A 25895-nucleotide genomic window follows, 5' to 3' on the forward strand; every position below is an offset into this window, starting at 1 on the left:
GCAAACAGTATCAGCCTCAAAGACGTTTAGCAGTGGCTTATCCGTTTGCGGACAATTATTTTGCTAAGTGGGAATCCCTGCCACCGGTGGATTCCCATGTGACACGCCTGGTCCGAAGTGCCACGTTGCCCATGCCCTCCATGACCTCCTTAAAGGATGCCATGGACCGTAAGGTGGAAATCTGCCTAAAGTCCATTTATTCCCTCGCGGGGGGCAGCCAGGCCAGCTATGGCCATTTGTTGGGTAGCCAGAGCTATGGAGCGCTGGGCAGATAGTTTAGAGGCGTCTTTCGATTCCGACTGTTCGGCTGAACAGACCGAGCTGATAGGCAATCTCCGGGATTCGGCCACTTACATTAATGAAGCGGCTTTAGATATCAGTACCCTGACTTCTCGGATTTCTTCGGCAGCTGTGGCGGCTCGTCGCACCTTATGGTTGCGATCTTGGAAGGCGGATGCTGATTGGAAGCTTTGCCTTTTAATGGAGAAGTCCTATTTGGTCCGGATCTGGACAAAATTGTAGCCACGCTGGCGGCAGCCAAATCGGCATTTCTCCCGTCTGCTGCAGTTTTTTCCAGTTCAGGTACGTCGTCCTTTTGGCCTTACAGGGCCCAGGGTAGGCCTAAAGCACAGTCCTTTCCCCGACAGGCTGGCCCCAAGAAATCGGCCAAGCCCCGGAAGCAGGCCTGGAGTACCAGACGTCCGGCCCCTAAGTCCGATGACTAACCAATCTGTTTTTGGTGCAGAAACCCAATGGGTCGTACCGTCCGATCCTCAACCTCAAAGCACTCAACAAGTCCTTGCGGGTGCCGAGGTTTCGGATGGAGACCCTACGGTCCATCATTCTGGTGCTGGAACCTGGGGATTACATGGTGTCGTTGGACATACAGGACGCTTACCTGCATGTCCCTATTCTTTCGCGCCATCAACAGTTCCTCAGGTTTGCAATCTGCAACGATCACTTCCAGTTCCGGGCGTTACCTTTTGGCCTGGCGACAGCACCACGTGTGTTCACCAAGGTTATGGCGGTCATGGCGGCTTCCCCGCGGCTGCATGAAGTCCGCATGTTGCCGTACCTAGATGACCTTCTGTTGGTAGCAGGATCTCCGGAGCTCCTTCTACACCATTTGGATCTGACGATTGCAGTACTGCAACGGCACGGCTGGTTAATAAACTGGCAAAAGTCCACCCTGATCCCGTCTCAGAGGATTCTGCACCTCGGAGCCTTGTTGGACTCCAGTCAGCAGAGGATCTTTGTGACGGTGGAAAAGATTTCTGCCTTGCAGTTGAGGGTGCGCAGTTGTCTGCAGAGTCGCCGTGTGTCTCTTCACTCGGCATTGAGGTTACTGGGCTTCGTGGTGTCCGTATTCGACATGGTGGAATATGCCCAGTTTTACTCCAGACCTCTGCAGCACTTGATCCTGTCCAAATGGAATGGACTGCCTCAGAGTCTCAAATCCCAGACGATGGTGCTCACTCCGGAGGTTCTCCTGTCCCTTGCCTGGTGGTTGCAGACGACCCATCTCAACAAGGGTCGTCCGTTTTGGGTGGAGAACTGGGTCCTATTGACAACGGACGCCAGTCTGCGGGGTTGGGGAGCGGTCACGGGTCCACACTTGTTCCAGGGCAGATGGATTCAGGCAGAAAAGGAGCTTCCGATAAACATCTTGGATCTCCCCGCCGTTTTCAATGCTCTCCAGCAGGCCCATCAGGTTCTCTAGGGTCATCCTGTGCAGGTCCAGTCGGACAACGCCCCCACCGTGGCCTACATAAATCGGCAAGGAGGAACCCAAAGTCGGGCGGCACTCGTAGAGGTGTCTCGCATCCTGATCTGGGCGGAGCGCAATCTCCCGGCCATGTCAGCGGTATTCATCCCGGGAGTCCTCAACTGGGAGGCCGAGTTTCTCAGTCGCCAGGACGTTCATCCGGGGGAATGGTCTCTGCACCAGGGCGTCTTTCAACTTCTGGTGGACAGGTGGGGTCTTCCAGAGATCGACCTCATGGCGTCACGGCACAACAACAAGTTGCCGGTGTACGGGTCTCGCACAAGAGACAAAAAGGCGTCTCTGGTGGATACTCTGTCCGTCCAGTGGACGTTCCGGTTTGCTTATCTCTTTCCTCCGTTTTCCCTTCTTCCACAGGTAATCCGGAAATTCAAACAGGACGCTCCTGTTGATAGCTCCCGCTTGGCCCAGACGGCACTGGTTCTCAGACCTTCAGGGTCTGTCCGTGGACATTTTGTTGCGGTTGCCACTACGACCGGACCTACTGTCACAGGGTCCTTGTCTTCTCCCGGACCTGACTCAGCTGTCTTTGACGGCGTGGCTGTTGAGACGGCCATGTTAAGGTCCAGGGGGTTTTCCAGCTCTGTAGTACGAACTATGCTAAGAGCTCGGAAACCGTCTTCTGCAAAAATATACCATCGTGTGTAGCATACGTTCTTCCAGTGGTGTCGACCGAGAGGTTATGCACCTCGGCAGTTCCGTCTGTCTAGAGTGCTAGCCTTCCTACAGGCGGGACTAGACCATGGGCTTCGCCTTGCTACTTTGAAGGTGCAGGTTTCTGCCCTGTCTGTCTGGTTCCATCGTAGGATTGCTACAATCCCTGATGTGTGCGCACCTTTATGCAAGGTGTTCTTCGAATTCAGCCGCCATTTGTTCCACCGGTGGCGCCTTGGGACTTGGCTCTGGTTCTGAGAGCTCTCCAGGGACCGCCGTTTGAACAACTGGGCTCAGTGGATCTTAAATGGCTGACAGCTAAAACAGTTTTCTTTCTGGCCATCGCTTCGGCCAGACATGTTTCTGATTTAGGGGTTCTCTCTTGTAGACCCCCTTTCTTGATTTTTCATAGGAACAGGGCGGTGCTGCACACTCGTCCTGATTTTCTTCCCAAAGTTGTTTCCCTTTTTCATATCAACGAGGAAATCGTTGTGCCGGCTTTTAACTCACCTGACCTTTCAGTGGGTGAGGCCACTTTGGACGTTGCGGGCCTTAAGGATTTATGTTGTCCGCACTTCTTCGTTTAGGAAGTCGGACGCCTTGTTTGTCCTCTATGGCTTCCATAAAAAGGGTTGGCCTACTTCAAAGCAAACTTTGGCAGGTTGGATCCGTATGGCTATTTCAGAAGCTTATCTTCAAGAAGGCCTGCCGGTTCCATCCTCTGTGAGGGCTCACTCCACTAGGTCTGTGGGTCCTTCGTGGGCAGCTCGACTTGGTGCCTCTGCAGCCCAGATCTGCAAGGCTGCCACGTGGTCCTCTGTCCATACGTTTGTGGGATATTACACGTTTGACACCTTTGCCTATCAGGATGCTTCCTTCGGGCGGCGGATTCTCCTTTCAGCACAGGAGCATCCCTACCCTTGAAGGATACTGCTTTGGGACATCCCCAAGGTATCCTGTGGATACCCTATGGACCCTGAAGTAGAAAATATGAGATATGGTAAGAACTTACCTTTGTTATCTCTATTTCTACGAAGTCCATAGGGTTCCACAGGACTCCCGCCCTGTCGCACCTGTGCTGCAGATGGGCTTTACTCTGGTCACCGGTTTTTCCGTCTCCCTCTGGTGAGAATGTGATTCTTGTGTGTGTCCAGATCTTTTTTCTCTCTCTTTCTTCTCCTCCTCCGGCCTATGGCTTCGTACGTAACTGAGATGCCTTGGCTTGGGGGCGGGGTATAGGAGGGGGGCCCTAGTGCATCCTGGGAGTCTGAAAACTCTATGGTGCCCGATGCCTGACGTTATCACCTATACCCCAAGGTATCCTGTGGAACCCTATGGACTTCTTAGAAATAGAGATAACAAAGGTAAGTTCTTACCATATCTCATATTTTCATCATTTGTGCAGAGTGACTGATGGAATTCTGCATTGCTTAATCCTTTGTTTGTCTCCTGGGCTACCTGCTGTCCTATCCCTGTGTTATAAACCTCTTCTGTTCCCTTCCCCCTCCCCTGTGTTACGTCCACCTCTGTACAGCTGTTACACTCTGTATGCTCTGTATTCCTACATTAGTTCCCTTCTCCCCATATCTGCACCCCTTCTGCTCTCCTGTGTACTCTCCCCTCACACCCCTGTTATCTGTATGATCTCAGTATAGTAGAGTTCACTCTCTGCGCGGTCCCGAAAAGGAGTGGCCATTGAAAAGGGGACATGTCTAAGACGCGTACCCTCTTCGTCACTCTTGGGGGCATGCCCGGTACTTACGAACACACCGGGCAGCCCCCAGGCGCTGCTGAAAGGAAGAATAGATGTCGGGCGCATGTGCCCGGCGTCTATTCAATGGCAGTGACCGTGTCACCGCACATTTCCCCACCCGCGGGACACTGCGACCCGTGGATGGAGACGGCTGTTTTAGTGGGGTGCTGCGCGGTAAGAACAGGGCGCTTGGGCGCTCCAGAAGGAGGGCAGGGTGCCGCGCCCTACTAAAACAGCCTAGCGGGAACGCTAGTATAGTCACAAATTCTCTGTTTCTGGAATAAAATTAAATCCAAAGTAAAAAATCCCAACACCCCTAATTCATGTGTTTGTAAAAGATCCACGTGGAGCAAATTGCATCAAATATGTGTCTGGTGGGAATAAGACGCCCGGCCAGGAGAGGAGTATTGGTGTAACCTTATGTAGTACAGCATTGTGTGATGTGATGGCCTCTGAAGAGTCTTATGGGGCTGGGTCACAGGAACCTCTTGACAGACACTGACCAGGACTCTATGGCTGGGGGGAAAGGGGAGACTTACTGGTCACTCAGTGTTACATGTATAACTGTGTTATGTGTGTTCTCTGAGATGTGTATTATATTTATTCTATTTATTCCTAGACAGTCTTGCTGTGAGGAACCAGAGTCTTTATTACACATGACACGTTCTGTATTCTCACTGATTCATTGAAAATGAACAAGGGCGGGAGTCACAGGACTGACAGGATCTTGCATCTCACCCTGGAGATCATCTACTTGCTGACTGGAGAGGTGAGAAGCTCTGGGAGTGTCACAGTGACATCTCTTATATGTATAGTAATAATACAGTGTCATGACTGGGGAGGTGAGAGGATCTGGGAGTGTCACAGTGACATCTCTTATATGTATAGTAATAATACAGGGACATGACTCGGGAGGTGAGGGGGATCTGGCAGTGTCACAGTGACATCACTTATATCTATAGTAATAATACAGGGACATGACTGGGGAGGTGAGGGGATCTGGGAGTGTCACAGTGACATCACTTATATCTATAGTAATAATACAGGGACATGACTGGGGAGGTGAGGGGATCTGGGAGTGTCACAGTGACATCACTTATATCTATACTAATAATACAGGGACATGACTGGGGAGGTGAGGGGATCTGGGAGTGTCACAGTGACATCACTTATATCTATAGTAATAATACAGGGACATGATAGGGGAGATGAGGGGGATCTGGGAGTGTCACAGTGACATCACTTATATCTATAGTAATAATACAGGGACATGACTGGGGAGGTGAGAGGGATCTGGGAGTGTCACTGTGACATCAGTTATATCGATAGAAATAATACAGGGACATGAGTGAGGAGGTGAGGGGATCTGGGACTGTCAAAGTAACGTAACTTATATCTATAGTAAAAACCGAGCAGCAGGGAGCCAGTCTTGGATTGTATTATCAGTCCCACAGTTCTCACTAGATTTGGTATTTAGTACATTGTTCACAATATGTTGTCACTGACACACAGATGTCAGAGCTGCAACGATTGTTACAAGACAAGTATTTGTAAAATAGAGTTTTCTTGTATATTATGTAAAATTAACATCTGAATAAACAGTCTAATTTAGGTGGAGTTTAAGTGACCTTTCCATTGATGTTTTTCCAATACACAGGATTACAGAGTAGTGAAGAAGATATCCGGTGAGTGTGAGACACCCAGCAGCCATCCCTGTGTGTCAGGAGGATTGAGCAGTACTCAGAGCCCCATCACAGTGCCTCCAACTCACTCACTGATACATGAGAGACACAATGACAAAAAGATCCTGGAACTCACCAATAAGATCATTCAGCTGCTGACTGGAGAGGTGACTGCTGGGAATGAGACATTATACAGTAACACCAGGGGATGTGTCTGGGTGATGACTGGAGAGGTGACTGCTGGGAATGGCACATTATACAGTAAAAACAGGGGATGTGTCTGGGTGATGAATGTATCATTGTGTGTGTCAGGTTCCTATAAGGTGTCAGCATGTCACTGTCTATGTCTCCATGCAGGAGGAGGAGTATATAGAGGAACACAGGGCTCTGTACAAGGACGTGATGATGGAGAATCACCGTCCCCTCATATCACTGGGTAAGAGGAGACTGTCTTTTATTGTACAGGGGAGAGCTGGTATTGGGACCCCCTATATACACATATCACCTGATATTCACATATATACAATGTGTGTCTACTACAGATGGACCCAGTAACAGAAATACCCCAGAGAGATGTCCCCATCCTCTATATTCTCAGGATTGTACAGAAAAGAATCACAGGATCCCACAGGAGCATCAGGTAGATGGGATTTAGGGTCTCACCAATATACCACAGAGACTGTCACTATATGATCTGTAGAGAAGCTGGTTGTATCTCATACACTGATATTATACTGTCAATTCTCAATTAATGAAATCAAACATTATTAAAAAATAAAAACAATTTTTTGTTTTAGGGTGCAGCTCAGGCTAATATTAAGGTAATAGATATAAAGGGAGAAGAAGAGACGTATGTGACTAATGCAAAGGTAGAAGAGACGTATGTGACTGATATGAAGGCAGAAGATATAGAGGGAGAAGAAGAGACGTATGTGACTGATGTGAAGGTAGAAGATACAGAGGGAGAAGAAGAGACGTATGTGACTGATATGAAGGGAGAAGAAGAGACGTATGTGACTGATATGAAGGCAGAATATATAGAGGGAGAAGAAGAGATGTATGTGAGGGGTGATCAGCAGTTTAAGGAGGAGGAAATTCCTAAAGATATCAGCAAAGGTGAGTAATAACCACTTATTAAAGTATAGTCACATTCTCCTTGTTCAATCTCTTATCTTACACCCTCCTCTGTCAGTACAAACTAATGAAGTAAATGTTTCTGCCCAGTGGGGGAGTCGGGAGCCATCAGCCCCTATTATACTACTGCTCTCCCCCTCACATCATGTTACTGTGTGTTACCAGCCCAGAGATCTGACCAGTTTCCTCCCCACACTCTCTGGTGTATCTCAGATACTGAGATTGAGATCACAGCAGAATGCAGCTCGAATGACCTGTGTGTGTGATAATGTATAGACCATGCCTGCACTCTGTTACACATACTGAGGTGGAGATCCGGAGAGTGTGAGGACACAGAAGGGTGCAGCTAGTATGACCTGTGTGTGATATAATGTATAGACCATGCCTGCACTCTATTACACATACTGAGATGGAGATCCGGAGAGTGTGATGACACAGCAGGGGTGCAGCTAGTATGACCTGTGTGTGAGATAATTATAGACCATGCCTGCACTGTTACACACAATGAGATGGAGATCCGGAGAGTATGAGGACACAGCAGGGTGCAGCTAGTATGACCTGTGTGTGATATAATGTATAGACCATATCTGCACTCTGTCAGTAGTGACTGGTTTAGCTCCGTGTAACTACCATTACAGGTTAGCATATAGGTAAGGTGTCTGATTTCAGTGCAGGAAATCCCAGGTTTAAGCCCAGATGTTGCACCCATTGTACACAACATGTCATAAGAGAGAGAATCTGGGGGAAATGTATGAAGCCTTAGAGAGAGATACAGTGGGGATTGCACACAGCAGCCAATCAGCTTCTAGCTATCATTAACAAGTACAGTCAGTAAAATGACAGAAGCTGATTGGTTGCTAAGGGCAACTTCTCCACAAACCTTCTGTAAGGTTTGGTACATCTCCCCCTTTGTCTTTTTTAGTGATTACTCAATTCAATATAGCGCAATGTTTCTGAGGGTGCAAGGAGAAATCTGCTGAAAGTTCTGGCCGCACGGCTGTTTGCCGGCTTAGCATGTCACTAACTGCCTCGCAGCCAGCACTTTAGTCGGAGAATGCCGGCTCTCATGACTAAATACCCAGGTTACGTCGTGAGAACAGACATTCTCCGACTTAACACCACGCTGAATTGAATTGCTCTGGGAGCTCCCACAATCGTGGCCACTGACTGTTTGGAGATGTTGGGGTACAGCCAGGGACGTCTTATTACACAATATGGCATAGCTCTGCAGGGGCACTAATTCCTGTATAATTATTTTGTTCCCAGCAGATGGACACAGCCTCAGGAACAACTCGGGAAGACTTCTCAAATTGTCTACAGATTGTGACCTAGACAACAATAACTTCTCACAGTACTCTGAAAACCTCATTATCCCCAGTATATGTCCAGCATCTCACAGTGCAGATATATCATCTGATCTCTCTAACCATGAGGAATATTTCCCTGATAATCCCAGTAGTGTTACACACAACTCAGATCACACAGGAGATAATCCATTGTCATGTTCTGAATGTGGGAAAAGTTATACAAAGCAGATCAGTCTTTCTATACATCAAAAGAGAGTTCACGCAGCTGAGAGGCCTTTTCTGTGTTCTGAATGTGGGAAACATTTTACTTTGAAAAGTGCTCTTACTAGACACACAAAGATTCACACAGGTGAGAGACCATATTCATGTTCTGAGTGTGGGAAATGTTTTCTACAGCCAGGAACACTTTATGTACATGAGAGAAGTCACACAGGTGAGAAGCCATTTTTGTGTTCTGAGTGTGGGAAATGTTTTACACAGAAATCAGCTCTTGTTATACATCAGAGAATTCACACAGGTGAGAAACTATTTCCATGTTCTGAGTGTGGGAAATATTTTACACGGAAATCATATCTCGTTAGACATCAGAGACGTCACACAGGTGAGAAACCATTTCCATGCTCTGAGTGTGGGAAATGTTTTACACAGAATTCAGCTCTTGTTACACATCGTAGAAGTCACACAGGTGAGAAACCGTTTCCATGCTTTGAGTGTGGGAAATATTTTACACATAAATCAAATCTTGTTACACATCGTAGAAGTCACACAGGTGAGAAACCATTTCCATGCTCTGAGTGTGGGAAATGTTTCACAAAGAAATCTGCTCTTTTTAGTCATCAAAGATGTCACACAGGAGAAAAACAAAGTGTATGAGCGTATAGAAATATATAGAAATTGCAGCGGAATTTGCAGTACTTTAATATCATTGGGAATTATCAGAACAAGCATAAATACAGTTTTAGCCTAGATTGCTGTCCCTGCTTGATGAAGGGTAAATGACATTTGCATTATCACACTATGGGCCTGATTCAGCTGCAGAAGCAAATGCAATTGGTCTCTTACATATCGCAGTTGCTAATATATGCTAATGCCGAGGCATAGTCGCCGTAACCATGCCCACTGCTGCCTTCTCATTATCAGCCAATGTCGCCCTCCTGTGTAATCATCGGATTGATCACAAGAAAATGGTCATCAGACAAGTTTGTTAAATATTTGATCTAAACAATTTGTTCAACAGTTTTTGTCCATTTTCCGGCATTTGGGAGAAAATTGCTGATTGTCATTTGCTTTCATACCTTACCAGATTTTCATTCCAACCAATGAACTAGTTGGATGGTTGTCTTTACGTGTGTACTCAGCTTTAGACGGGATTTAGTGGAAACACTGATGTTACAAGGAACTATAGAGGTTTCTGCATGAGGGTGAGTTGTGTCTCATGGGCTGGTCACACTAGGCCACAGCTGGCAGGAGAAAATAACATAGAGATAGGGACAGAGCAGTCAGCTACAGACCAGGGTACGAGGTCAGGGCCACAGAATAGCAAACGTCAGGCATAAGCCGGTCACTATTGGTCAGTCAGACAATTACTTAGACTCATTCAGAACTGGTTATAAACTGACTTAAAGCTGTATTACTCTGTCACTTTAGGTACCGGTGATTATCGGTATATATTGGGGTTGCTACAAAAAAGATATATCACAGCGCTGAACCACAATTAGAATAATAATACAAGTTTACTAATTGTCTAAAAATGCAATTCATTCAAGCAATCAAAATGACAAGATTAAAACATATGTAGCTTTAAAAAAGTAGGAACCACAGTCGATGTTGCACTAAGTGTAGCCCATATGCCTCAGACGAAGCCGTGGGTGGAACCACGGGGAAACGCGTCCAGTAACTGCTGCTTTAGTTTGATTTCAGCAGGAGCACTTTCAAGCACTGATCCAGCCGCACGGAGCTACACTTTACAGCCTCATTGCTGCTCTTTGAACCCCGCTGCGGGAGTGTCTCCTACCTGTGTGCCTGTTATCCCTGGAGCTGCCTGCTCTCACAAACATCGGACTTCTACCCATGCGTTGAGAGTACAGGCTATTACAGCTGCCTTTACAGGGCCCCAACACACGGGACTTTGATTTGCTTTACATGCTATTACCCGTTTACCAGCTTGCCATCGGGACACTGTCCATCGGACCTTCGTCTCCGAAGGGCACAATATTGGACTCCAGCTTATCAACAGTATTCTCGCTTCGTGGGTACTATCATATAGTTACAAATTGCAACTTTGATACATGGCTTGGTTTTTAATGTGCTACACTTCGTGCAAGATCGACTGTTCCTGCTTTTTTAAAGCTACATATGTTTTAATCTTGTCATTTTGATTGATTAAATGAATTGCATTTTTAGACCATTAGTAAACTTGTATTATTATTTTAATTGTGGTTCAGCGCTGTGATATATCTTTTTTGTAGCAACCCTAATATATACCTATAATCACCGGTACCTAAAGTGACAGAGTAATACAGCTTTAAGTCAGTTTATAACCAGTTCTGAATGAGTCAAACTAATTGTCTGACTGACCAATAGTGACCCGGCAGTCAAAACATGCAAAGAAATCAAACCATATATGTCCATAAATTAAGTTATGTGTAATAATGTGAAATGTCACAGGGAAAAAGTATCGAACACAGGAAGAAATCGAGGTGCAAAAAAGCCAAGACACCAGCTGAAATCTATCAGTAATTAGAAAGCAATCCAGCCCCTTGTCAGTGCAAATGAATACAAGCTGGTTCAGTCCCAACTGACCACCTAAAAAAGATGTCTCATTACCAAGGTGTCACACAAGAAACATCTCTTGATGGGTAAAAGTAAAGAGCTCTCTCAAGACCTTCGCAACCTTATTGTTGCAAAACATAGTAATGGCATTAGTTATAGAAGGATTTCTAAACTTCTGAATGTTCCAGTGAGCACTGTTGGGGCCATAATCTGGAAGTGGAAAGAACATAATTTTATCATAAACCGGTTACGACTAGGGGTGAGCGGATTCGGTTCTACTCGGTTCCGTTCGGTTTTAAAAACCGAATCTTATTGGCTATCCAAAACTCGTGACAGCTGATACCCAATAAGATTCGGTTTTTAAATCCGAACGGAACCGAGTAGAACCGAATCCGCTCACCCCTAGTTACGACCATGTGCTCCTCGCAAGATTTCTGACAGAGGAGTGAAAAGAATTATCAGAAGAGTTGTCTAAGAGCCAAGGACCACTTGTGGAGAGCTTCAGAAAGACCTGGAATTAGGAGGTACAATTGTTTCAAAGAAAACAATAAGTAATGCACTTAACCCCCATGGCCTGTATGCATGCACCACCACGCTTGTTTAAAGTTTGCTGCACAACATTTGGACAAGCCTGTGAAATACTGGGAGAATATAGTCTGGTCAGATGAGACCAAAATTGAACTCTTTGGATGCCATAATACACACCATGTTTGGAGGAGAAATGGCACTGCACATCACCCAAAAACACCATACCAACAGTGAAGTTTGGAGGTGGGAACATCATGGTGTGGGGCTGTTTTTCAGCATACAATACTGGCATACTTCATATGACTGAAAGAAGGATGAATGGAAAAATGTACAGAGACATTCTTGATAAAAATCTGCTGCCATCTACCAGGATGCTGAAGATGAAACGAGGGTGGACATTTCACCAAGACAATGATCCCAAACACAGCCAAGGACACACTCAATTGGTTTCAGAGAAAGAAAATAAAGCTGCTAGATTGGCCCAGCCAATCACCTGAGTTGAATGCAATTGAAAATCTTTGGAAAGACCTAAAGATCAGAGTTCGTAGAAGAGGCCACGGAACCTTCAAGATTTGAAGGCTGTTTGTGTGGAAGAATGGGCCAAAATCACACCTGTGCTATGCATGCGACTAGTTTCTCCATAAAGGAGGCGTCTTGAAGCTGTCATTACCAACAAAGATTTTGTACAAAGTATTAAATACATTTCAGTAAGTGTGTTCAATACTTTTTCCCTGTGTCATTTCACATTATTACACATAACTTAATTTATGGACATCTATGGTTTGATTTCTTTGCATGTGTGGATTACTGACATTCGGTGAAAATGTATTCCCAGGTTCTTGTTATGCAGTTATTTATTGTTCTGTGTTTTAGATTTATCCTAACTTTGCTTTTAGTATCTTTATACTGTGACTGTCTTAGTGTACATTTCTCATACCCAAACAAGAAAGGTTTTGTCTTACACGTGTGCCCCTCTTTCCCGTCTCCTGTCACTGTGACACCGCTCTGGTGTTGGGGATTTGCTCTCTGATGGGCAACTGCATGGATACACTGGCCTGTCCTGTTATTACCTCCTATCATGATATATATCAGCATTTTGTTAGTACATATGTCTTAGATAATCTGTCATCTCTATTGTTTGTGTGCCTTGGACGGAATGACAGCACTGTGCGAGTATCATATCCTGCAGCTTATAATACATGAGTAATACAGAAATTACATATTGTACACAAGCCATGATTAATAAAAGGAATTGCTCTGTATGAGTAACTGGACATTACAGGACTATAATGTGCAGGATGTTACTCTCATCTTTAATGTAAGGACCATATTATACCAAAGAGAGAAAGCCAGGACAGCTATTCCTCATGGATGGCTCCTAATACTTACAGACCCCACCTGATGGAAAATGCCAGGATGCTGCACATCTCTGAGCGTTGGATGTATGATCTGTTATCTATATATAGGTACACAGTGTCACTGCTCGAGTATGCCGGGAGCCTCACATCATTACTCTGTTCTGTTACCTAGCTGCATCCATGTCAGTCTTGTCTGATCATAGTTGTATAGGATGAAATACTCTGTGCTGCTGTTACCATTCTCTTTTTAGTTACAAATATCCAGCACCACCCACCTTATCTGCTGCTTGTGTGTCTGCCCCAAGGTTTGCTGGATACAGCAGCTGCTCATTTTATTATCTGCTTTTCTTGTATTCTAGCAGCAAAACATTCACACAATATTATAGTAATCTGTAGTATTAAATATTAAATAAATAACATTCCAAGTGTTACTAAAGAAGGAAACTATATTCTTGTAACCTTGCAATAAAATGACTCTGATGTAGAAAATTCTGCCTCACTGCTGTGTTTAGTGATAACTTGGGTATAAAGGAAAAGGCGAGTGTGGGGTGGAATGAGGGAGACACCTGTAACCACTATTATATTGGGATGTAGTCGGCGGCTTTGCGGTAGTATGCTGGTGGTCAGAATCCCAGCATCTGAATCCTGACTGCTGACATCCCAATGGTATTAGGATAGGCACTAAGAGGAGGATTAGGGATTTACCTCCAGGCACAGGAATCCTGACTGCTGACATCCTGATGGTAAGTATTAGGATAGGCACTGAGGAGGCTTATGCTGTGGGGGGAGGATTAGGGTTGCACTGCAGGAAAGGAGGGTTTGTGTACTTGCCTCCAGGCACCGGGATTCTGACTAGATGCCGCTGTTGGTATTCTGACCACCAGCATCCGAACTGCCAGTATCCTGTCCCCAACCTATTACATTAATACCAGGATTCCCATGTAGTGTATAGTAATACCAGGGTTCCCATATAGTGTATAGTATAGTTATACCAGGGTTCCCGTGTAGCTTATAGTATAGTAATACCGTAGTGTATAGTACAGTAATACCAGGGTTCCCATGTAGTGTATAGTAATACCGGGGTTCCCGTGTAGCGTATGGTATAGTAATACCGGGGTTCCCGTGTAGCGTATGGTATAGTAATACCGGGGATCCCGTGTAGCGTATGGTATAGTAATACCGGGGTTCCCATGTAGCGTATGTATAGTTATACCGGGGTTCCCGTGTAGTGTATGGTATAGTAATACCGGGGTTCCCATGTAGTATATAGTATAATAATACCAGGGTTCCCATATAGTGTATAGTATAGTAATACCAAGGTTACCCTGTAGTGTATAGTAATACCGGGGTTCCCGTGTAGTGTTTAGTATAGTAATACCAGGGTTCCCATGTAGTATATAGTATAATAATACCAGGGTTCCCATATAGTGTATAGTATAGTTATACCAGGGTTCCCGTGTAGCTTATAGTATAGTAATACCGTAGTGTATAGTACAGTAATACCAGGGTTCCCATGTAGTGTATAGTAATACCGGGGTTCCCGTGTAGCGTATGGTATAGTAATACCGGGGTTCCCGTGTAGCGTATGGTATAGTAATACCGGGGATCCCGTGTAGCGTATGGTATAGTAATACCGGGGTTCCCATGTAGCGTATGTATAGTTATACCGGGGTTCCCGTGTAGTGTATGGTATAGTAATACCGGGGTTCCCATGTAGTGTATAGTATAGTAATACCGGGGTTCCCGTGTAGCGTATGGTATAGTAATACCGGGGTTCCCGTGTAGCGTATGGTATAGTAATACCGGGGTTCTCGTGTAGTGTATAGTATAGTAATACCAGGATTTCCACTGCCCTGACATTCTCTGAGCTTAGACAATCAGCAGTGATCACACACTGCTCCGCCTCCTGTGACACCCATGTGACAGCCCTGACAGACTCTGAGCTAAGCCAAACAGCAGTGCCCTCCATCATTGCTAGGCAGAGCTGCTCTGTAGTGACATATTGAGTGTTACCGTGACATCATAGACACCTGGCTGCCGCCCAAGCTGTGTGTCTGGTGGAAGAGTCTGTGGAGTAAGTGAAGTCAGTCACAGTGAGCCAACATCGGAACTAATATGTCGATGGTGAGGAAACATTGGAACTGCAGCCTTGTTGGGTAAACCATTGAATATTGCAACCAAGCCATCGATGGTGTGATCTGGCCACATGTATAATGCTGACATGAGAATGATGACATAAGCCATGCTGATAGTCATCATGTAGATCTGTAGAAAGTCACCATATTCTCCCTGGTGGCCCAACAGCTACTTACCTGCTCCTGATGGCTGCAGTGGCTTCTGGGTCCCGGCAGTCATGTGACTTCACACCTGGGATCCTCCAGCATTCCAGTAAGTATCCTGCTAATCCTCCATATAGTGCCTAACTCTACCCTTTCACAGCCTAACCCCTCATAGCCTAACTCTACCCTTTCACAGCCTATCTCCTCATATCCTAGCTCTACCCCCCCACAGCCTAACCCTAACCCCTCACAGCCTAACCCTACCCCCCACAGCCTAACCCTACCCCCCACAGCCTATCCCTACCCCCTCACAGCCTATCCCTAACCCCTCACAGCCTAACCCTACCACCTCACAGCCTAACCCTACCACGTCACAGCCTAACCCTACCCCCTCACAGCCTAACCCTATCCCCCACAACTAAACCCTACCCCCCACAGCCTAACCCTACCACCTCACAGCCTAACCCTATCCCCCACAACTAATCCCTACCCCCACAGCTTAACCCTACCCCCTCACAGATTTACCCTAACCCCCCCAAAGCCTAAGCCTTTCACCCACAGCCTAACCCTATCCCGCGCAGTCTAACCCCCCACAGTCTAAGTCTTGCACCCACAGCCTAACCTTAGTTATTACAGTTCCCTGTATAGACAATGAAATAAATTCTAGGCATTGTCCTCAGTAGCATATGAATAACAGTAATATTGTCCTATACTTTTATTCTACGCAGCCCCAATACCAAATTCTTACCCCAATAGTGCAAACGTTATTCATAGCAAATTTAAAAAAATTAAAGACATATCTTCAATGTTTAAATATACTCATATACTGCTGTTACACTGACAAATATTAATTACCCTTTATCATTAAGGATAAAATGAGCACAGAAAGTATGTGTGTGTTCATGTATGCATGTGTGTGCTGTAATATGATCAGGGTAGGAGGTCCCTCTCCTAGGGTTGATGTACACCTCCAAACACACAGCTGCCAGGAAACAACACACCAATCCAGGGTTTTCATGCAAGCCAGCCACAGCTAGTTTTTATTGTGTAGTATAAAAATGAAACCCCAAAATAAATCTTAGTCCATCTGGGCACTAACTAGATAATAAATTCCCTCTCTCAAAGTGGCAGGGACTACTGCCTTAACCACCAACATAGGCATATGCACAGTACTTACAAGTGGTGCATCACAGTGTCTCTGAATGAGCCTGACTGCCTGCTCTCCCAGGTATGAGACACTGAGCCAAACCCTGACACAGCCATTATTAGCCTCTCACAGCTGCAGTCACTAATTAGCCTGATCTCAGGCTGAAGGCCTCAACACCTGAACCAAGCCTTGTGGATGGAGCCCTCCCTTCTCTCACACATCCAGGACCCCCCCAGGACCCATTATCAGGCTTTTACTTAAATCCCAAACTCCAATTAAGTAGACACAGACATTTCCTGGAGGTTTAAAATACATAGGTCAAAAACCTTGGACACACATGTATGCCATTTAGCACTTTACCAGTGCTTCTATCACATATCCACCCCTTTGTTTCGGCCTGTGGGGTGGAAAAACTGCAGCCCCCCCAAAAAAAAACACGAGACAAAGCATCTGCATTGGCCAGCTCACTTCCTGACCTGTGCTCTACTGAAAATTTAAAATTTTGCAGTACCAAGAACCACCTCATTATTCTCTCATTGCTCTCTTTATTTTTTGACATTCATTTTAAAGGGGCATGACCAGTATACAACCTGAATTTCCTTAGATTTAGGTATTGTCAGAACTGGTTGGGTGCACAATGCTATTTTTAACTCCTGAAAAGCCTATTCTGTTTTAGGACTGTATTTAACCATAATTTTCTGTTTGCCTTTGGTAAGGTCTATCAGTGGCACTGCAATGGTGGCAAAATTGGGTATAAATCTCCTATAATACCCTGTGATTCCCAAGAATGCTCTAACCTGCTTCTTATTTATGGGTCGTGGGTAATTTTGTATTGCTTCAATTTTATTAAGTTGGGGCTTTATCAAACCTCTGCGAATGCTGTATGCAAAATACTATACTTCTTCCATCCCTAGACAACACTTTTTGGGGTTGCCTGTCAAGCCAGCCTTATAGATGTAGTCCAACACTGCTTGTACTCTGGGCAAGTGAGACTGCAAATTAGGACTTTAGATGATTACATAATTTAGATAAGCAGCAGCATACTGTCTATGGGGCCTTAGAATTGTATCCATCATCCTTTGGAAGGTAGCAGGTGCCCCATGTAAGTCAAATGGCAACATCTTTGTATTGGAATAACCCTTCTGGTGCAGAAATCCACCCTAGGCATTGGATATGCATCGAACTTTGACACATTATTCAATTTACGGAAATCATTGCAGAAGCACAAACTCCCGTCAGGCTTTGGAATAAGCACAATGGGACTTGACCACTCACTATGTGATTCTTCAATTACATCCAACTCCAGCATTTTTTTCATTTCTTTGGACACTGATTCACGTTGGGCTTCTGGTAATCTATAGGGCTTTAGGTTCATCTTAACCCCTGAGTTAGTGATTATGTCATGTTTAATGACTGGTTTTACCTGGTATGTCTGATATCAAATCCCTATTTCTTATAAGAAAATCTTTAGTCTCCTGCTGTTGAACAATTGATAGGGCTTTAGCAATTGTTACTTTGGGAACCAAAGGCCCTGGGTTTACTGGAGGGGATTGGATGGCTGACATAGCTGCTATATCCTTCCAAGGTTTTATAAGATTTACATGATAGATCTATTCTGGCTTTCTTTTCCCAGGCTGGCAAACTCCATAAATAACCTCCCCCACTTTTTCTAGAATTTCAAAGGGTCTCTGCCATTTAGCCAAAAGTTTACTTTCTTCTGTGGGAACCAAAACAAGCACTCGTTCCCCAGGAGCAAAGACGCGTAACTGGGCATTGCGATTGTACACCCGCTGCTGTGCCTGTTGGGCTTGTTCCAAGTGCTCTCTCACTATCAGCACCACTGTGCAATACCAGCAAGGGATAACGTGTATTGCACAGAGAGTAGACCCCCTGAAAGGGCCTATTTACATCCCCCACCGAGTCGGTGCTCCCCCAAAAGACGTCCTCATACTGAAACACCAAGGACTGCTTGAACCCACACACTGTGGGGAACAAAAAGACACTGTTGAAATTTTCTACGCACATCTGGAACTTATATGCACATTTCATACACTGTGTAAATGACTGCACCCTTAAACGGGTCCTCCCCACCACTGCAAGCTTAAGATTGTACACCCCAATAAAGATCATCTCACTAAACCCATCCCAGTCTAGTCTATACATCACTCCACACCCACCCATATATAACCCAAACCCCACACCACACCATACCTTGAGCGCCTTGAACCCTCCTCTATTTAAGGATGCTGAACTGTAGTTCTGGAATAAAAGAACTAAATGAGAAGTATTATGTGAGTCTGCCAAGAGCTGCCTATATAGGTACCAATCTGTGGTCTTAGTATGTTATGAGTCTGCCGAGAGCTGCCTATATAGGTACCAATCTGTGGTCTTAGTATGATATGAGTCTGCCGAGAGCTGCCTATATAGGTATCAATCTGTGCTCTCAGTGTATTATGTGAGTCTGCTGAGAGCTGCCTATATAGGTACCAATCTGTGCTCTCAGAGTATGATGTAAGTCTGCCAAGAGTTGTCTATATAGGTACCAATCTGTGCTCTCAGAATATTGTGAGTCTGCCGAGAGCTGCCTATATAGGTACCAATCTGGGGTCTTAGAGTATTATGTGTCTGCCAAGAGCTGCCTATATAGGTACCAATCTGTGGTCTTAGAACATGATGCGAGTCTGTTGAGAGCTGCCTATATAGCTACCAATCTGTGGTCTGAGTATGATATGAGTCTGCCGAGAGCTGCCTATATAGGTACCAATCTGTGGTCTCAGTGTATTATGTGAGTCTGCTGAGAGCTGCCTATATTAGGTACCAATCTGTGCTCTCAGAGTATGATGTAAGTCTGCCAAGAGCTGTCTATATAGGTACCAATCTGTGCTCTCAGAATATTGTGAGTCTGCCGAGAGCTACCTATATAGGTACCAATCTGGGGTCTTAGAGTATTATGTGTCTGCCAAGAGCTGCCTTTATAGGTACCAATCTGTGGTCTTAGAACATGATGCGAGCCTGTCGAGAGCTGCCTATATAGGTACCAATCTGTGGTCTGAGTATGATATGAGTCTGCCGAGAGCTGCCTATATAGGTACCAATCTGTGGTCTTAGAACATGATGCGAGTCTGTCGAGAGCTGTCTATATAGGTACCAATCTGTGGTCTGAGTATGATATGAGTCTGCCGAGAGCTGCCTATATAGGTACCAATCTGTGGTCTTAGAACATGATGCGAGTCTGTCGAAAGCTGTCTATATAGGTACCAATCTGTGGTCTCAGAGTATGATGTGAGTCTGCCGAGAGCTGTCTATATAGGTACCAATCTGTGCTCTCAGTGTATTATGTGGGTCTGCTGAGAGCTGCCTATATAGGTACCATTCTGTGCTCTCAGTGTATTATGTGGGTCTGCCGAGAGCTGTTTATATAGGTACCAATCTGTGCTCTCAGTGTATTATGTGGGTCTGCTGAGAGCTGCCTATATAGGTACCAATCTGTGCTCTCAGTGTATTATGTGGGTCTGCCGAGAGCTGCCTATATAGGTACCAGTTGTGATCTCAGAGTATTATGTGGGTCTGCCGAGAGCTGTCTATATAGGTACCAATCTGTGCTCTCAGTGTATTATGTGGGTCTGCTGAGAGCTGCCTATATAGGTACCAATCTGTGCTCTCAGTGTATTATGTGGGTCTGCCGAGAGCTGCCTATATAGGTACCAATCTGTGCTCTCAGTGTATTATGTGGGTCTGCTGAGAGCTGCCTATATAGGTACCAATCTGTGCTCTCAGTGTATTATGTGGGTCTGCCGAGAGCTGTCTATATAGGTACCAATCTGTGCTCTCAGTGTATTATGTGGATCTGCTGAGAGCTGCCTATATAGGTACCAATCTGTGCTCTCAGTGTATTATGTGGGTCTGCTGAGAGCTGCCTATATAGGTACAAATCTGTGCTCTCAGTGTATTATGTGGGTCTGCCGAGAGCTGCCTATATAGGTACCAGTTGTGATCTCAGAGTATTATGTAGGTCTGCCGAGAGCTGTCTATATAGGTACCAATCTGTGCTCTCAGAATATGATGTGAGTCTGCCGAGAGCTGTCTATATAGGTACCAATCTGTGCTCTCAGTGTATTATGTGGGTCTGCTGAGAGCTGCCTATATAGGTACCAATCTGTGCTCTCAGTGTATTATGTGGGTCTGCCGAGAGCTGCCTATATAGGTACCAGTTGTGATCTCAGAGTATTATGTGGGTCTGCCAAGAGCTGTCTATATAGGTACCAATCTGTGCTCTCAGAATATGATGTGAGTCTGCTGAGAGCTGCCTATATAGGTACCAATCTGTGGTCTCAGAGTATGATGTGAGCCTGCCTACTGTATATAGGTACCAATCTGTGGTGCCAGAGTATGATGTGAGTCTGCCGAGAGCTGTCTATTTAGGTACCAATCTGTGCTCTTAGAGTATTATGTGAGTCTGCCAGGATCTGCCTATATAGGTACCATCTGTGGTCTCAGAGTATGATGCAAGTTTTCTGAGAGCTGCCTATATAGGTACCAAACTGTAGTCTCAGAGTATGATGTGAGTCTGCTGAGAGCTGTTTATATGGGTACCAATCTGTAGTCTCAAAGATCTTTAAAATTTGGGCTTGGGATGCAGAGTCTAGAGACTCAAAATAATTGCACCATTTATTATAACATTTTTCCCACTCCCTTGTTAATATCTGGGAACGTGTCTCTTCTATCAAAATATGATAGCTAGAGTAGCTTCAGTTTAACTTCTGAAATGGAGAGGATGATTTCGTCCAATGACATAATATCATCTTCTGTGCTACTGTTACTATAATCGTAAGCAGCGGAATCAGCTGTTTCCTATTAGGGTTTAAATCCCAGTTTGAGAAATCTGAACAAATACAGCTTCTGGGTCTGGGGTTACTGAGATGGAACAAATTGAGTTGACATAATTTTTTTTTTCTTTAAATATTTTTATTAAAATTTTTCAAAATGACAATAACATCACAAACAAAAAGACATAATGGAATAAAGACATACATCATTAGTGCAAAAAATGGAAAATCACACAATATATAACACCATAGGAAGTAGAGAAATCTGTATTTTCCAGAGGCACTGTTATTATATTAAAGAAAAAAGAAATTACTAACATCTGGATCCATTAAATATATATCGTATACATAAAAAGGTCTAAGAACAGCCAGTGTTCCCAATATTGGAATCCAGAAAATATTATATATTATATATATGAAAAGAGAACCGGGGATTCCTCCCCATTTATTAACTTTTGCAATAGCATATAAACATATATAACACAGAAAAACATATAGGGAAGACAAACAGAAGATTTAGGGCGGTAGGGGAAAGACGTTAGGAAAGGGGGATATGGGGTAATTTAGAAAAGAAAAATGTCTAAAGATTATTTACCATAAATATCAATATATCACTGTTTTCTTTGATATAGATACCAATTGGTATATTCGAAAATCTTTAGGATTTGTTCCTTAGAAGAGGGAGCAAGGGTGTCAATATAAGGTCCCCATTTTTTATAAGTGCGCAATCCTTCAGATTCAATATCAGGTAAAGTACCTTGTCGCTCCAAGTAAAGCGTATGCATAAGTGCTAAAATTACATGTTCCAGTCTTGGGGGGGAACGCTCTATCCACTTGGTAAGTTTAGCTTTTTTAGCAAGAGTTATAATAACAGTGATTAGGGGTATAAGATGTTTGCAGGAAGATTCCATCTCCCATGACGAGAGTTTGGCACACACTAAAGCAACTGGATCCAATAGCAACCTGATTCTGAAAGTGCTCTTCATAAAAACAATTATTTTGTTCCAACATTTTTGTATTTTTGGACAAGACCAAAAATTGTGAAAGAATAACGGATCAGGAGCACAACCTTTGGGGCAATGACCTGTCTTCTCCACAACCATATGTTTACGTTGTCCTCGTGATATGTATGTCCTATTAAGAGTGATATGTATGTCCTATGGACTTCCTGTAATTGGGCAGAACTCAAATATCGAATAGTGAGGTCCATCCCAGATAAAATGTCAGAGGGGAGAGTAACACTTGGACAGTCAGAAGACCGTTTAGATATTGTTGCTTTTCAAATTTTTTCCAAATCAAAGGGGATCAAATCCCAATATAATAATCAAGTTTTATAGGGAAGGGAGGATACAAATTGCAGTAGTGATCGTAAAGGGTCATTATCAGGTACATATGCCTGTGGTAATGATAGTACATAGTATTGAAGTTGTAAATACATGTAGAACTGTTTGTTATCTACACCTATTTGGAAATCAAATCTTGGAAGGAGAGCAGACCACCCCCTGAGTCAAAGACATCTTTGATTTTCATAATACCACTAGTCCCTCAGGCCTGAAAATTCAAGTTTTCCAGTGCTGGTTGAAAGCCGGGGTTTCCACAAAAAGTAATGTAAGGAGACAACAATGGATTTCTGTGCAATGATTTATTAATGGCCCACTATGACAAATATGTGTCTCTGAATAAAATATTTTGCATAATTAGTGGAGGGAGAGAACTTCTGGGAGTATGTAAGAGTGCACCGGGTGCATATGGGGAAAATAATGACAATTCAACAGCCAGATTAATATAAGATTTATAAAGAAGCCAGTCTAATATGGGATGCAGTCGGGATGCCGATGGTCTAAATGCCGAACGTTGGCATCCCGACTGTTTCAATGACCGGCGTTGAAATCCCAACACTAGTCATTAGACCTACGCCAGGAGCCCGACACCCGGCTTAACAATCGAAGGTAAGTTGGGGGCCGTGTGCGGACAGTTAGGTTTAGGGCTCCCGGGGGGGACTTAGGGTTAGGTACCCCCCCGGGAGGTTAGGGTTTAGGCTAGGGGAAGGGGGGGTTAGGGTTAGGCTAGGGGAAGGGGGGGTTAGTGTTGGGCACCTCTGGGGGGAGGTTAGGGTTAGGCACCCCCCCAGGAGACTTAGGGTTAGGTGGCAGGGAAGGGGGGGTTAGGGTTAGGCACTTAGAGGGGGGATTAGGGTAAGGCACTTGGGGGGGAGGTTAGGCACCCCCTCTTCCCCAGGAGACTTAGGTTAAGGCTGTGGGGAAGGGGGGATTAGGGATAGGCACTTAGAGGGGGGATTAGGGTTAAGCCCTTGGGGGGAAGGTTAGGGTTAAGCACCCCTAAGGGAGGGTTAGGGGGGGACTTATATTAGTTTTACTTACCTGAAGGACGATCAGGATTTCCTCCTGTGTCGGGTTGCCGCTGTCGGGATTAGAACTGCCGGCTGTATGTATTTTATGTATTCCTCTGATATATACCAGAAATGTATCGCGTGGGTAAAGGCAAGTAAATCCGGGACTGCCAATCCTCCATCCCTTCTTTGTAATTTAATTTTTGCCGCAGACATACGAAGTCTTTTGCTATGCCATAAAAAGGTGGATATCAATTTATTCCATGTTGCAATATCTGACTGCAACATTTTTATGGGCAGCATTTGAATAATATATGATATTTTTGGAAATATAATACTTTTGATAACTGCAACAAGGCCTAACAAAGATAATGGTAGAGAACTCCAACATTGTAAACAGGATGAGATTGTCCGCATAGTATCAATGTAATTGGCTGTATATAAATCTTGTAATTTGGCTGTTATAAAAATGCCTAAATATTTCAGTTTGGAAGATGCTATTTGAAACTGAGAAGTAACTGCTAGCACTTCTGGTGATACTGGTGTTGAGACCTATGGGAGGAGCTCCGACTTAGTCCTATTAAACTTAAAATCTGAAAATTATACAAACTCAGTTATAGTCTTAAAAATGGCAGGAATAGTTACACATGGGTCCGAAATAAAAAGTAACATGTCCGCAGACAAGGCAAGTTTCAATTCATTGCGACCAACTTTGATCCCACAAAGGCAGGTAGATTCCGAAGAGCAATGGCCAATGGTTCAATCGCAATCACAAAGAGTAAGGGCAAGAGTGGACATCCCTGATGCGTGCCTTTTTGTAACAGAACCGGGTCGGATAGATATCCGTTACAAGCTATTCGAGAAGAGGGAGAGGTATATAGTGTTTGAAGCAGTACAATAAACTCCTCTGGAAATCCAAACCATCTCATTGATTCATATAAATGATCCCAAGAGACATGGTCGAAAGCCTTTTCAGCATCCAGGGATAAAATATATTGTGGTTGCGAGGAGACAGAGGAAGATACTGACTGCATCGCCGCAAGAACCTTTCAAATGTTGCAAACAGAATGTCGCCCCTAGATGAAGTCTGTCTGATCAGTACTAATAATTTTTGGGAGAACCAATTTAATTCTGTCCACCAAGATTTTTGTCATAATCTTATATTCAGTATTCAGGAGCGAAATTGGGCGATATGAATTTGGGAGTTCTAGGTCCCTTTTTGGTAAAACTTTAATAATGGCATCATTAAAATACCTTGGAAGGTGATGAGTATTAACAATAGAATTAATGGCATCCGTGAGTGTAGCACATATACGAGGAAGTAGAAGCCTATAGTATTCTCCTGTGAAGGACCAGGGGCTTTCAAAGGTTTAATCTTTTGAATATATCTACGAACCTCTTCCTGGGAAACAGGGGCATAAATATCTTTAACCATCTCTGGATCTAAGCAAGGTAGAGTTACATTCGTCCAAAATGTGGATTTGGCCTGAGCATCTATCTGTCTGCGTATACAGAGTATTATAAAAAAGACCTCTGCAATATCCTTAGTATTAGAGGTAAATGATTGATCTGGCTTGTGAATATGTTTAATATTAGAGGAGGGTTGTGACCCCCTTAGGAGATTAGAGAGCAATCTGCCCACCTTATTACCATATTTATAAAATCTGAATGAGCTTTGAAATGAGATCCTGTCTCCCTGTTTTGACAGTAATTAATCGAAATGCAATTTGGCCTCTGCATACTTTTGTTTTGTAACAGAGGAGGGAGAGGATTTAAATAATTGATAGGACTCCATCAGGGATGCCCGGGACTATTTGTAAAGTGAAATAAACTCTCGGTGCCTTTGGGACATATAATCTATTATGCAACCTCTAATTATTGCCTTAGAAGTTTGCCAAAACGTTAGTGGATCATCCTGTGCATGTTGTATATTACCAAGTCGAAAAATTCCTCCCAGAATGATTCAATCTTATCCCTAAACTTAGTTGATGAGGCAGGTTGCAATGGGAATCTCCACTGTTTAAATGGACCTCTACCTATCGTGGGGGAAACCAACACCCAAATCATTGAGTGGTCTGATAGGCACATTGGTTCAATTTCCGTCTCCAGAACACTGGGAAACAGGGCATCCGCCACAAAAATATAATCTATTCTTGATAGCGTGCCATGCGCAACAGACAAACATGTATATTTCCTGTCTAGGGCATGGTGTGCTCTCCAGCATCAGTAAGTTTAAGTTGGTCCGCAAAATGGGGAAGGCCAAGTCTAGGGATACGGCATCTAGTAGTAGCTGTGGAATTGGAATCCATATATCTGGAAGTA

General features: G+C 44.3%; 1 protein-coding gene across 1 annotated transcript in view; it reads left to right on the forward strand.

Moving 5' to 3' along the window:
• LOC148508066 (uncharacterized) overlaps nucleotides 1–25895 on the forward strand; it is a 251333-nt gene that overhangs the window by 169006 nt on the left and 56432 nt on the right. The window contains exon 7 of the mRNA XM_088445070.1: nucleotides 8729–8998. Coding sequence (XP_088301196.1) covers nucleotides 8729–8998 — 270 coding nt within the window. The remainder of the gene's footprint in view (nucleotides 1–8728; nucleotides 8999–25895) is intronic.

This window comes from Taudactylus pleione, unplaced genomic scaffold, assembly GCF_031769625.1.
Source record: "Taudactylus pleione unplaced genomic scaffold, aTauple2 ptg000377l, whole genome shotgun sequence".
Classification (NCBI taxonomy): domain Eukaryota; kingdom Metazoa; phylum Chordata; class Amphibia; order Anura; family Myobatrachidae; genus Taudactylus; species Taudactylus pleione.